Consider the following 13,185-nt stretch of genomic DNA (forward strand, 5'->3'; position numbering starts at 1 on the left):
GGACAAATATCAGTTGTTCAAATGGGGAAAATACTAAGAGCATAAGTAAAGAAGTGATGACCTGGGGTTGGAATACAGAATGGTTATTGGGATTTAGCCCTTTACTGTCGTATTTATGTTTATAGGCTTTAAATTAAGTTCCTTTATGGGGTGATGGTTTCAAAACTTTAGTCTCTTTGTAAAATTGTTTTCAAACTAGAATGAGTAGTTTTTCCCTTTCAGCTTTCCTGTTTCTATCAAGGCACCATTGTCTTGTTTTGCAGGCCTTAAAAATCCTATCTTTATCTTGTCCTTCTCCTTTCCCACTCAACCTAGTTAATTTCCAAGTTCTGTGAATTAGCCTTTAGAAATGTCTCTTATATCCATTTCTTTCCCTCTCTCTTTAATTATCTGTAACTGCCATTCTAGTCTGAGTTTTGATACTTTATACATGTTTTATTGTGACCATTTCTTGCTTAGCCTTCCTGGCCTCATTCTCTTCTTTCTGTCTCCAGCCTGTCCTGCATATTGACAACAGCTAATTTTCCTTAGATACCTTTTTCTTTCTAATTTAAAAATTCATTTTCAAATCACCTTCTCATAGTTACTGATTGTTTCTGTTCTGGCATAATTTTGGCTTGTATGTGGCTTTGGTTGCCATGATGTCACCTCTGGTCCACGACCCTAGGGAACCTTTTAATTCAGGTCTCTATCATTGATTGACTATATTCGCTGAACCTCTTAGTTTGAAATCCTGAGAAAATATGATTGATTGTTAGCCATCCAGTGGATTGAATTAGTATCCACTCCTGGTCCATTTACCTTTGGCCAGAGGAGTTGGGTAACTTTCAACAGTTGAGCGCCAGGTATCACAGGAGCATTTTTAGAGAAGAGACCTGTGGGTTAGGCAGTCATTTCAATGAATGTCTACTGTAGCTGTCATGTTTTATTTCATTCATTCTATAAACATTTACGAAATACCTCCTTAGGTGTTGGAGATATTTCTGTTACTAAGTCCTAGGGAATAAAGCCCTGGAAGGAGAGACAAGCAAGTGAATCAGCCTACTGTGTAGTGTTAAAAGACTGAGATATAGGGGTCTGACGCTTCTTGAAGTGCTAAAGTAGGACAGAGAAGGCATATCCCAGCCCAGTTGAGCTGTCAGAGAGGCCTCTTAGAGAAGGTAAAGTTTGAACTAAATTTTGAAAAGTGAGGAGTTCACTACACACAGATGATTGTTGTTTATTTAGAGGGTAGCAACCTTTAGGCAGAGGGAATCGGGCAATAGAGTAGCTCATCTTGGCCAAAAGAAAGAGTTTGTTGGGCAGTAGTAGATGAGAGTAGAGAAGTAATAAGTGAGATCTAGAAGATCTTGGAGGATCTTTCATGCTGAAAGATACAGGGAGTCAAAAAAAATATTTTGAGAAGAAATAATGTAATCAGACTGCATGTTTCTATGGGGATAGAAATGACTTTAGTAATTCTCAAAAGGTCTAAACTTGTGTTCTGCCTTTTTAATCCTTTTTTTTTTTTTTTAGGTCAGGGCTTTACAAGCTCAGTACTATTTATGTTTGGAGCTGGATAATTCCTTGTTGTGGGGGGCTGTCCTGTGCACTGTTGGATGTTTAGGATCCCTAGACATCAGTAGCATCCCTGTCCCCATTCATGGCAACCAAACCATGTCTTCAAACGTTGCCAGATGTTTCTTGGGGGACAAAACTGTCCCCCTTTTAAGAACTACTGCTTTAGGCTAAAGACTGTTCATTGTTTTCCGTTGTCATTTCTGTTGCCTGAAGTCTTCTTTTATGTTAGGACTGACTTATTGACAACCTGTGCCGACTACTAGAATCCTAATATTGTGTATGCCCTTTAATTATAAGGAGAACCTGATTTGGCTTCTGGCTCAGATGTAAATGGGAGTACAGAGTCATTTGAAATGGTCATTGAGGAAGCAACTATAGATTCAGCCACAAAGCAAAACTCTGGTAAGGCTTTAAAAATTATTTACAATCTTGGAATAATTTCTGAGGTTTGACTCTTTTGTTAAGTCATTTGGATATCGTTTGTCTGCTCTTATTATAATGGACTTTTTCATAAGTATTTTCTAGGAAAGAATTTTATATATTTAGAATAATAATTAAAGTTATTTAAAATATTATAAAACTATGACCTGAGAATAAAAATGTTTTATTTTTCCTATGTTGATTCTCTCATCTTGTAGTTGTCCTGCACTAATTTTTTTTTTTTTTTTTTTCTGGTAAAAGACCACTTTGAGCATCTGTTGAAAGCTGTGTGCCTTCTTCCCAGAATCATGTACATACTCAAAAAACATTCTTTCCTGTTTCAGAGATTCACTGATCCCCTCTCTGAGTCTTCTCCCCTGCTAAGCCCTTTGGTGGATGTCAGTGGCGGGTGGGAAGAATCTATGAAAATCTCTGGAGCTCAGTTAAGAAACCCTGGTTGGTCATAATATATATAAATATATATATGATTAATAACTTTATATATCCTTTTGTAGTTGCCACAACAGAAGCAGATTGGGTTCCTCTCGAGCTGTGCTTTGGAATTCCACTGTTTAGTTCTGAATTAAACCAGAAAGTATGCAGAAAAATTGCTACACATGGCCTTTGCAGAAAGGAGAGGTGAGGGTTTATGTTTGTTGTCCTCTTTTCATCTTCTTAAGCTCTCAGTATTAGTTGCTATATCGTACTTTGTCTTATTTCACACATGATCATAGTACTTGCCTTGTGTTTATTTGTTGATTGAATAAAAATGGCTAGTTTAAGGGTTTGCTATGTATTTTAAAGTTAAAGTTCAGTACCTCAGAAATTAGGCACATGCAAGTCTTTTGGACACATGTTTTGGTTAATTATATTTACTTAGTTACCCAGATTTGGTGAGAGTACGGTTAAAATGGGCATGCTTATATGACTGTATGAACCTAGTTTTTTTTAATATGTAAATATCAATAGAAATTCTCTCTTTCTTAACATACACACACTCAAGTTATGTTAATAGTGATTATCTCCTATAGTGGAATTATGGCTGACTTTCTAAATTTTCTTCAGTTTCCACATTTTCTAAAATGAGCACATATTACTTATCAGAAATGACATGTAGGTTTTATCTCATATGCCAACTCTGATCCATTGGGAATGGCTGCTAAGAGTCAGCGTTGTAAAGGTTCTGAGACTGTCTAGTTTAGCCGAAAAGAATATCATTGAATCTGATTGTCATGGTGGATGGCTTGGAGAGATGATATCCACAAATCTTGACAACTTTATTTAGGAAAACAAAGTTGGATAATAAATAATTTAATTGGCTCAGTGTAGCTTATATCAGAAAATTAAAAGTACTTAACTGACAAATAATTTTAATAACTATCCTGAAAATAACATACATGAATAAAAAAAGAAATACTATATAGTTTTAATGATTGACACTACAATTGTTACCAATTTACATATTTGAAAAATATGTACCTAAATTTTTATTTTAGAAGTTTTCTTGTATTTAACATTTATATTTGGTAGTAGTTTAAACTTCTAACAATAATTTTCCAATTTTGGTTATACATGATGTTTTATTTTGAAATGGTCTTTTTATGCACTGTTGTTACTCTGGATTATTAAAATAAGCAGAAATTTCATTGACGAGAACCATTAAAATTGTTTCTTAAAACTTCGTATGTAATTAACCAAGATGTATATACATATATAAATGCATTTAAATTGTTAAAATTAAACTCTTGTGAGATATTAGTTCTTGTCTTACTTGTTTTAAACTTTTCCCCTTTTTTTCAGCCTTCAGAACCTTTTACATTCCAGTAGAAAACTGTCTCTACAAGTCCTTAACTTTGTTCACTCATTCCAGGTAACAAAAATCAAAAAAATCCAAATGGTATTTGCATAGAGCTTTTATAGTATGCAAAACACTTCCATGTTTGTTCTGAGTCTCCACAGCAGTAAGACATGAAATAAGCATTATTTCATGCTTATTTATGCATTTTAATTTATAAACAAAGATGCTGAAATTCAGGAAGTTAACTGACTTATACATGATTTCACTGGCCAGGTGCTTAGGAAGCTTGGACTGTTTGTTCTGTGCTGGTGCTTCATTAAACGGAAATGTGTTAAGCATCTTCCATGGGCCATGCACCATGCTAGGTGCTGGTTCTTGGGTCAGTACACTTCCATTACTAACTGCAGTGATTCTCCATTGCTGAGAGGGGGTTGTCTGTTACGGTAGTGAATGCCAGTGCTCTAGACCTTTTATCTTCCCCCCCAAGGAAAGAAAAAGGATACTCTAGACTTGATTTGTAGATAAACTTTTAGAATGGAATATTTTTGTTTGGTATATCTGTTCTAACATCATGAAATCAGTATTTTGGAGTTTGGTTTCATTCATTCTTTCAATAAATGACTGAGTCGACTCTATGCCAGACCCTTTACCAGGTGCTGGGGAAAGAATGATGTCTAAGACGCTAATGGAGCTTAAGTGTTGTATGAGACCATAGTCGAGTAAAGTGAAGTAATTACAGATTTCAGTAAGTGCTTTGAAGGAGCCAAGCTCCTTCAAATCTGATGGAATCCAAAGGTAGACCTAATTTAGGTAGGTAGAGATGATGCATAAGCTGAAACCTAAAGGATGGGAAAGAGTATTCCAGGCCGAGGCTAGTAGGTGCAAAAGTCCTGTGTCAGGAAGGCACTCGGCCTGCAAGGAAACGAGAAGGCCAGTGTGGCAGAAGCCTCATGAAAGAGGGATGATGGGAAGAGGTGAGGTTGAAGAAGAACGGAGAGCCTTCTAGAGTGTGTTAAAGAATATGTATTTTACGCTGAGTGCAAAGAGAAACTATTACAAGACCTTTAACAGAGAATGACATTATTTTTATTTATTTTATTTTATTTTATTTTATTTATTTATTTTTTTTTTCTTTTTGCGGTATGCGGGCCTCTCACTGTTGTGGCCTCTCCCGTTGCGGAGCACAGGCTCCGGATGTGCAGGCCCAGCGGCCATGGCTCACGGGCCCAGCCGCTCCGCGGCATATGGGATCCTCCCAGACCGGGGCACGAACCCGTATCCCCTGCATCGGCAGGCGGACTCTCAACCACTGCGCCACCAGGGAGGCCCCATTATTTTTAATTGACTCTTTTAAAAGATTAGTTACTGTTTAGAGAATAGATTAAAAACAGACAAGCACAGAAACAAGGTAAGTTCGGAGACTGCTTTAATAGCCCAAGTAAGAGATGTTGGTGGCCGAACACCCTTTTTCGTTTAAAAAAAATTTGCATGTATCCATAATAAAGGTTTGTTTATTACATGTATATACTGTTAAACATGTAATAATATAATAAATAATGTGTATTATAAAAAATACACAAAACCAGGAATTTTATCAGATGCAATAAGTAGATACAGGATTTTAAAAATTTTCATGGTACTGCACCCCGCTTTGGAGTGAGTACCCCACTTTGGAGACCACTGGCCTAGACTACGGTGGTGGCTATGGTGAGTGAGTCAAGTAAACTCATTTGGGATACACGCTGGAGGGAGACTGATGGAACTTGGTGATGAAATGTGAGGAAGGATTGAGGCTGTGATGAGGAAGGGAAGGATAAAGAATGATTTTCATATTTCTTGACTAGTTTGAGCAGGGACGGCTGGGGAGGAACCAGTGGGGGAAAATTTGAGAGTTTGCTTATGGACATGCTAAGTGTGGAACTTATGGTGAAACATCCAAGAACAGATGTTGGATAGGTGGAGGTTTGAGCCTGGAGTTCTGGGGAGAAGTCTGCTGAATGTGTGAATCTGAGAGCCCTGGGAGTGGATGGATTGTTCTGTTGCTTAATGTTGTGTGAGGGTTTTTGTCTAAGTATTAACTTTTTCTCATTCCATATTCTCATAGCGTGTTATTTCTGTTTATTTCAAAGCACTTGTCATCATCTGAGTGTATTAGTCATTTCTGCATGTTAATACCTATCATTGATTATTTTGGGTTTGTGAGGTACAACTTTGCATCTCCTATAGTGCTTTGCCATTCCATAAACATTTCTTAGGTAATCAAGGTCTCTATTTCTCATTATCTACATTAAGTAGTTTGGTAAAGTGTTGAATAGAATTTTTTTTCTCTTGTTTCTTGATCTTTTAGGAAGGTGCTTCAACACTGGATATTCACACTGAGGCCAGTTTTCCAAGTTTGCTTTCACAGTCATCCTGTGCTGACATGGGAGTCCCACTTCCTGCAAAGAACTTAATATTTAAAGATGGCATCTTAACAGAGTGGAGTGGACGTTCACCTTCCTCACTTCTTATTGCTAATCTCCATTTGCAATAATTCGGTTACATCATTTGTTGCTCACACTTTCTGCCCTTTTTCTTTCTTAACATTAGCTTTATATTGCCAGCCACTAAAAAGCATCCTGCTGCTGAAGTGCAGTTCATGCTTAACTGATGTTGAAGTTTGGGGAACATGTTCATGTTTTCTGAAGTTTTCCTCATTATTGCACCTCCTAATGCAACGAAGAGCTTTTTAGCAGTCTGCACTGTATTTTTTACCTTGAGACAATCTGCGTTTCTTTTATAAAACTGAGGATATACTTTATAGGCTTTATGATGACTGTTATGTTTGTAAGCAGTCACTATGAATATTGCAGTGGTAATTTTATATGTTAGTTTATCAAACATAAATCTTGTTTAATTTTATATTTTGTTACCTACTCTTTAGGGAATCGTGGGAAGAGGTAGAACTCTTCCTCTGAAAAGGCTTCTTGGTATTTAAAGTAGCAAAACTATAAAACGATACACATCCATTATTGAGAGATGATCTGATGGGGCATTAAGAATTGCTGTGGATGTTTGTAAATTATGTATATCGGTTGAACATTGTTGAAGGTATGTAAATCAGCATAGTTATGTATGGCTTAACCTTGATTTAGAAGGTCTTAACTCAGACTATGACTATACATTGACATCTCCTAAGAAGCTTTGGAAAACATTCTATTTTTAAACAACATTTATATGTGGACTTCAGTTGTCGCTCATTTTGGGCTTTATATTTTCATAGAGTCTTTATGGAAAAATGGAATTTATTTTCCACTCTTGTAGCTGTGGCTGCTGCACATTTTCTCCCTGATTTATTTTTTGTTTAGTAGCTCTACCCATGAATGTTATGGAATTGGATTTGATGTTTTCAAACCAAGGATTTTGATGTCAGCTTAGAATTACATATAAGAGGCATTAAGGCTATGTCTTCTGATCAGAACACTTTAGTGATAAACCTACTGTGAGGAATCCGGATCTTAAGTTTATGTGACTAGTTTTAGAGGAAATGATAAAAGAAAAATTGAGTAATTTCAAAATGTTTCTTGAGTCATTGATTCTTTTAGTATCTCAAATGTTGAATAGAATAATTGGAATCACTTTTTAGATTTTTCAAGTTACCTTCCTTGGGAAGTTTGTGCAGTGTTATATAGTTTAGTTTAGCTCTTCTCATAGGATAATGGTTTGCTAGTTTAAAACTAACCAAACTAACTGATCAAACAACATATATCTAAACTATTTAAAGCATTAGAAAATTTGGGAAGGTTAAACCTAAACGTTTTTGCTGATCATTTTTGTTACTTGTAGACCTGACATTTGTTTATTTCACATACTTCTGGAAGTACGTGTCTTTCTTCAAACTGTTAGCCATCATTCAGTACTGTCGCCTCCCAATTGAACGTTTGGGAGCAGGTTACCTGTGGCACAGTCAGTGCTGTGTTTGGGTAAATGCAGTAATGTTTAGTATTCTACTTTGTCTTAATATGAGGTAGAAGCCAAGTGTATGTTATAAATGTTTGTGTATAAAAGGAAAAATACTAATATTAAAATAATTTCTTATAACTGTGAATCACTCATTTATTTTTCCAATAATTGATATTGTACATTCCTAGTGCTGTTAGGTATGTATGTAACTTTTACAGTTTTTAAACTGAAAGTTGTAAGTATTTCATTTGATCAGGGCTCTTTAATCTCATTTTCATTTGCTTTGTTCAGATTAACTGTAGTTATTTTATTTATTTCTGTTATTAACAAGCTTAGCCTACGGTAATGACATGTACACTAATAAAGCATTGAATGTTTGTAGTTGTTGGTAGTGAACCCAGTTGTTGGTGAATTTAAAACTTAAACTATGGGAGTGATTTGCTGCTATATTTCCTTTGAGAGGTAACAGAGGAGGAAATAGAACCTAATAAACGATCATGAATTTTAGGGAAAGTACTGAAAAAACATGTAGTCAACTCCGGTTTCTCATGTGAATGAGGAAAGATTCTGATTCCCAGCTGAAGACCTCTCATACTTCTAAGGATGGAGAATCTGCATTTTTAAAGCTGTTATTAGCAAAATGTGAAAGCCACTTTTATGCTTTACTTTGTGAATTTGGCTTTGTTTCATTCATACATTAACTCATGTAAAGATGCATCTCTTAAATCTTATGTGTTGATCCTATTCAACAAAAAGGTAATAAATACAGAATTTATTATTTGCCAAAGAAAATTTGTGAAAGAATTTTTTTCCAGTTTTTCTGCAAATGTTTAAAGTAATTTCATTTGGCTTTGTGCTGCCTCCCCTCTTTTCTGCCCTTAAAGTAGCTTAAACCATTGGCAAACTTCAGAAACCAAGAGAAAAAAAGAAATATAAAAAAGGACATAGAGTTTAGTATGGTACAATTTCACCTGTCACATAGGTCTAAAGAAATGTAACTTTATGTTGTTAAAAAAATATATGATCGTCTGATTTTCTTGATTCCTTTTTTTCTCTTAAAGTGTGTAATCAGATATTTTATTTGTTTTTTGGGGGAGAATATTGGTTTCTTTTAGTTTCCAGTTTTCTTTGCCATTTGTGTTTCTCTTTTATGTTCAGTGTTTCAAATATGGTTTGTATTTAAAGATTTTAAAATACCAAAACTGTAACTGAGCACCGTGGATTTTTTTTCTGGTATGCTGTTAATATTATACAGTGAAATGTATAAAGTGTTGTCAATTTGATTATTGACACATATAATATGTTTACAAATAAACTGTGGTGTTGGTCAAGTTGCCGTGAAAATGTGTATAATCTTCTGTAAGCCCCTTCCTTAATTTTATTTTTTTTTAATTTTTATTTTTTTTTTATTAATTTTATTTATTTATTTATGGCTGTGTTGGGTCTTCATTTCTGTGCGAGGGCTTCCTCTAGTTGCGGCAAGTGGGGGCCACTCCTCATCGCGGTGCGCGGGCCTCTCACTATCGCGGCCTCTCCTGTTGCGGAGCACAGGCTCCAGACGCGCAAGCTCAGTAATTGTGGCTCACGGGGCTAGTTGCTCCACGGCATGTGGGATCTTCCGAGACCAGGGCTCGAACCCATTTCCCCTGCACTGGCAGGCAGATTCTCAACCACTGCGCCACCAGGGAAGCCCCCCTTCCTTAATTTTAAATACAGGCATGCTTTCAGTGCTGACATTTTCCTATACATTTAAAAAAAAAATTAACCTTTTTATTTTATAATAATTTCAGATTAGCAGAAAAATTGCAAAGGTGGTCTGGAGATATTCCCTATATCCTTCCATGAGCTTCCACTAATGTTTACAACTTATGTAAACTATGGCACATCTGTCAAAACTCAGAAATTAACACTGGTACAATAGTATTTACTAAACTACAGACTTGATTTGGTTTTCACCCATTTTCCTCTCATGTTCTCCTGTTCCAGGACCCCGTCCAGGATACCACGTTGCATTTATTTCGTCATCACTGCCGCCTTGGTCTTCACCGATCTGTGACAGGTTCTCAGTCTTTCATGACCATGACACTGTGAAGAGCACTAGTTGGTGATACGGTAGGATGTCCCTCAACATGGGTTGTCTGGTGTTTTATCATGATTAAACTTGAGGTTGTGCTTTATCAGGAAGGATATAGCACAGCGGTCGTGTGCCCTTCCATGCTATATTATATCATGGGGTACATAATGTTAATAGGCATTATTGGTGATGTTCCTTCATTCACTTATCTGTTCCATTCCTATAATTTTGCTTTTCCCAGAATGTCAGACACATGGTGGAATTGTACAATTTGTAGCCTTTGAGTCTAGCCTCTTTTGCATAGCAAAATGCATTTTAAATTCATACATGTATGAGTCAATAGCTCTGTTTCTGTTGCTGAGTATTTAATTGTATGGATGTATCAAGGTTTGTTTATCATTTAACATTCACGTTCAGGTTTTAATACAAACAATTCATTTTGCTTGGGTAAATACCGACGAGTGGGATTGCTGAATCATTGGTAAGTGTGTATTTAACTTCATAAAAACTGCCAAACTGTCTTCCAAAGTGAGTGACTGCCATTTTGCATTCCCACCAGCAAAGAATGAGGGTTCCCACTGCAATGGTATCTCATTGTGGTTGAAATAACTAATTTTGCCAGTGAAAAATGATGTTGGGCATCTTTTCATGCGCTTATTTGCCATTCATATATCTTCTTTGGTGAAGTATCTGTTCGGATTTGTTGCTCATATTTTAAAAACTAGGTGTTAACTGAGTTTTAAGAGTTCAGTAAGTATTTGAGTACAAGTCTTTTATCATATACGTGTTTTGCAGATATTTTTTTCCCAGTCTAACTTGTCTTTTCATTCTCTTAATAGTGTCTTTTAAAGTAAAGAACAAAAGTTTTTAATTTTGACAATGTCTGGTTTCTTGGTTTTGTTTTTTTTGTTTTTTTTTTTAATGGATTGTGCTTTTGATGCTGTTATCAAAAAACTCATCACCAGGGCTTCCCTGGTAGCGCAGTGGTTGAGAGTCCGCCTGCCGTTGCGGGGGACGCAGGTTTGTGCCCCGGTCCGGGAGGATCCCACATGCCGCGGGGCGGCTGGGACCCGTGAGCCATGGCCACTGGGTCTGAGCGTCCAGAGCCTGTGCTTCACAGTGGGAGAGGTACAGAGTTTTCATTTTCTTCTGAAAGTTTTATAGTCTTATGTTTAGGTCTTTGACCCATTTGAGCTAATTTTAATATGCGGTATGAGATATTTTAATATGCGGTATGAGATACATGTTTATATTTTCTTCACTGAATTGCCATTACACCTTTGTCAAAAATCAGTTGATGATCCTTTAGAGACAAAGTAGGTCAGTAGTTGCCTGGGGTGGAAATGGGGGAGGGTGACTGCAAATGGGTATAAGGCATCTTCTTGGTGTGCTGGAAATGTAAAATTGGATTGCGGTGATTGATGTTGTGCAACTCTTAAGTTTACCAAAAAAAATTGCATTGTACACTTAAATCAAGTAAATTTTATCATATGTAAATTATACTTCAATAAAGTGGTTTGAAAAAATCAATTGGCATTTTTTTGTGTGGGTCTATTTCTGGGCTCTCAGTTCTTTTTCATTGATCAATGTGTCTGTCCTTTTAATACCATGCTGAAATTGGATACTGTTAGTCATCCAACTTTGTTGTTTTTAGAATTGATTTTGGCTCTTTTAGTTCCTTTGCCTTTCCATATAAATTTTAGAAACAGCTTTTCAGCATCTACACACAAGCCTGCAAAGATTTTAATCAAAATTATATTGAATCTGTAGATCAAATGGAGGAGGATTGATACCCTAACAAATATCTCTCCATTTATTTATAACTTCTTTGATTTTTGTTGTCACTGTTTTGCAGGTTTCTTTTTTTTTTCTTTTTTGAAAGGTTTTGAACTACAAATTAAATTTCTTTAATAGCTCTATTCCTATTAGCTATTTCTTCTTGAGTGAGTTTTGGTAGTTTGTATCTTTCAAGGAATTGGTCTGTCTCTTCTAGGTTACTGAGTTTATGGGCATTTATTTTTCATAGTGTACTCCTACTGTCCTTTTATTTAGTGGGATTAGAATAGGAAGATAAAAAGATGAAGTGAGATAAATCCCAAAGAGAAAGTGGCTAATAATGATCCAGAACAGAGGAAAGATGGGAATCCAGAGATACAGGAATCCAGTGCATAGTATGTATCAATAATGTTCATCAGTAATGAACTCAGAAAACAATTCAATTACATCATCAAAGTACTTGGAGAAAATGACTGTTGACCTAACAATTGTGAATCTGGCAAAACTATTTTTCAGGAACAAATGTGAAAAAGACATTTTCAAATATAAAAAACAAGTTTATCATTAGACCTCAAAAAAAACCCTCAAATAAAGAAGTGTTTCCACAAGGGATGTCTGTTATATGAGAAGGAATGCTGAGCAAAGATGTTGATTAATCCTAAACTTCTTTTCAGAATGAAAATAATATGATATTTAATTTGGGAAAGTAAAGAAATAGGGCTAAAATCCTAAAAAATAAAGTCATGTGAGTCAGGAGAAGATTACATAGAGTTAAAGCACTCTAAGCTCATATTGTTCAGAGGGTGAATAATATTCTTTCATATGTACATTCAGTCAGTACTAATTGTTCATTTACTATCATGTCTACTGTGGTAGACATGATACTATTTTAGTAAAGGGGCAGATCAGTGAATAAGACAAATTCTGGTCTTCATGGAGTTTACATTCTAGTTAGTGGAGACAGTAAGCAAAGTAAGTAAATTGTATAGCAGGTTAGAAGGTGATAATTGCTGTGGGGAAAAAAATGGTGAAAAGGATGGGAACCACTAGGAATTGGAATTATACTTTATCAGTAGCTGGCCAGAGAAGACCTCAATGAGAGGGTGACATTTAAGCAGAGACTTAAAGAGAATGTGGGCCATGTAGACATCTGGGGAAGAGTGTTCCAGGGAGAGGAAACAGTATGCAAAGGCTCACAGGTAGAAGCAGGCCTGGCATGTCCAAGGAACTTCAAGATTTGATGAGACTGGGGTAAAGGGAGCTGGGGTAAATTGTGTTGGATAGATAATGGTGGCAGTCTGCTTTGAAATGGTTTGTTGATTTTATATGTTTTGCTCATGAGAAAAAAGTGTGAATGACTTTCATTTTCCAAGCAGGCATCTGTTGAATCCCAGACAGGACGGTCAGGTCAGAACCGACCTTTAGGCCATTCCTGCTCTCCGTCTTTTGAGCACCATTGAGAATGCAGAATGCCAAAAGGGCACAGCTGCCGGGTTAAACTTTTAACGTCATCTCTTAGTGTTTTTATTGCTGGTGTTTAAAACATCACCGTCCAGTTCCCTGGAATGTTGGCATTAGGACTCAGGCAAAGCGCAGAAGTTGTGTTGAAAGCTCA

The 13,185-nt window shown here is 36.2% G+C and overlaps 1 protein-coding gene across 1 annotated transcript in view; it reads left to right on the plus strand.

The window, feature by feature from the left end:
* The window catches only part of FAM91A1 (family with sequence similarity 91 member A1), a 42,827-nt gene extending 33,631 nt beyond the window's left edge, over positions 1-9,196 (plus strand). Inside the window, exons 21-24 of the mRNA XM_060116165.1 lie at positions 1,858-1,962; positions 2,496-2,619; positions 3,781-3,850; positions 6,126-9,196. Of these exons, the coding sequence (XP_059972148.1) occupies positions 1,858-1,962; positions 2,496-2,619; positions 3,781-3,850; positions 6,126-6,311 (485 nt within the window). The 3' untranslated portion in view covers positions 6,312-9,196. The remainder of the gene's footprint in view (positions 1-1,857; positions 1,963-2,495; positions 2,620-3,780; positions 3,851-6,125) is intronic.
* The last annotated feature ends 3,989 nt before the right edge of the window (positions 9,197-13,185 follow it).

This window comes from Mesoplodon densirostris, chromosome 13 (genome assembly GCF_025265405.1).
Source record: "Mesoplodon densirostris isolate mMesDen1 chromosome 13, mMesDen1 primary haplotype, whole genome shotgun sequence".
NCBI lineage: Eukaryota > Metazoa > Chordata > Mammalia > Artiodactyla > Ziphiidae > Mesoplodon > Mesoplodon densirostris.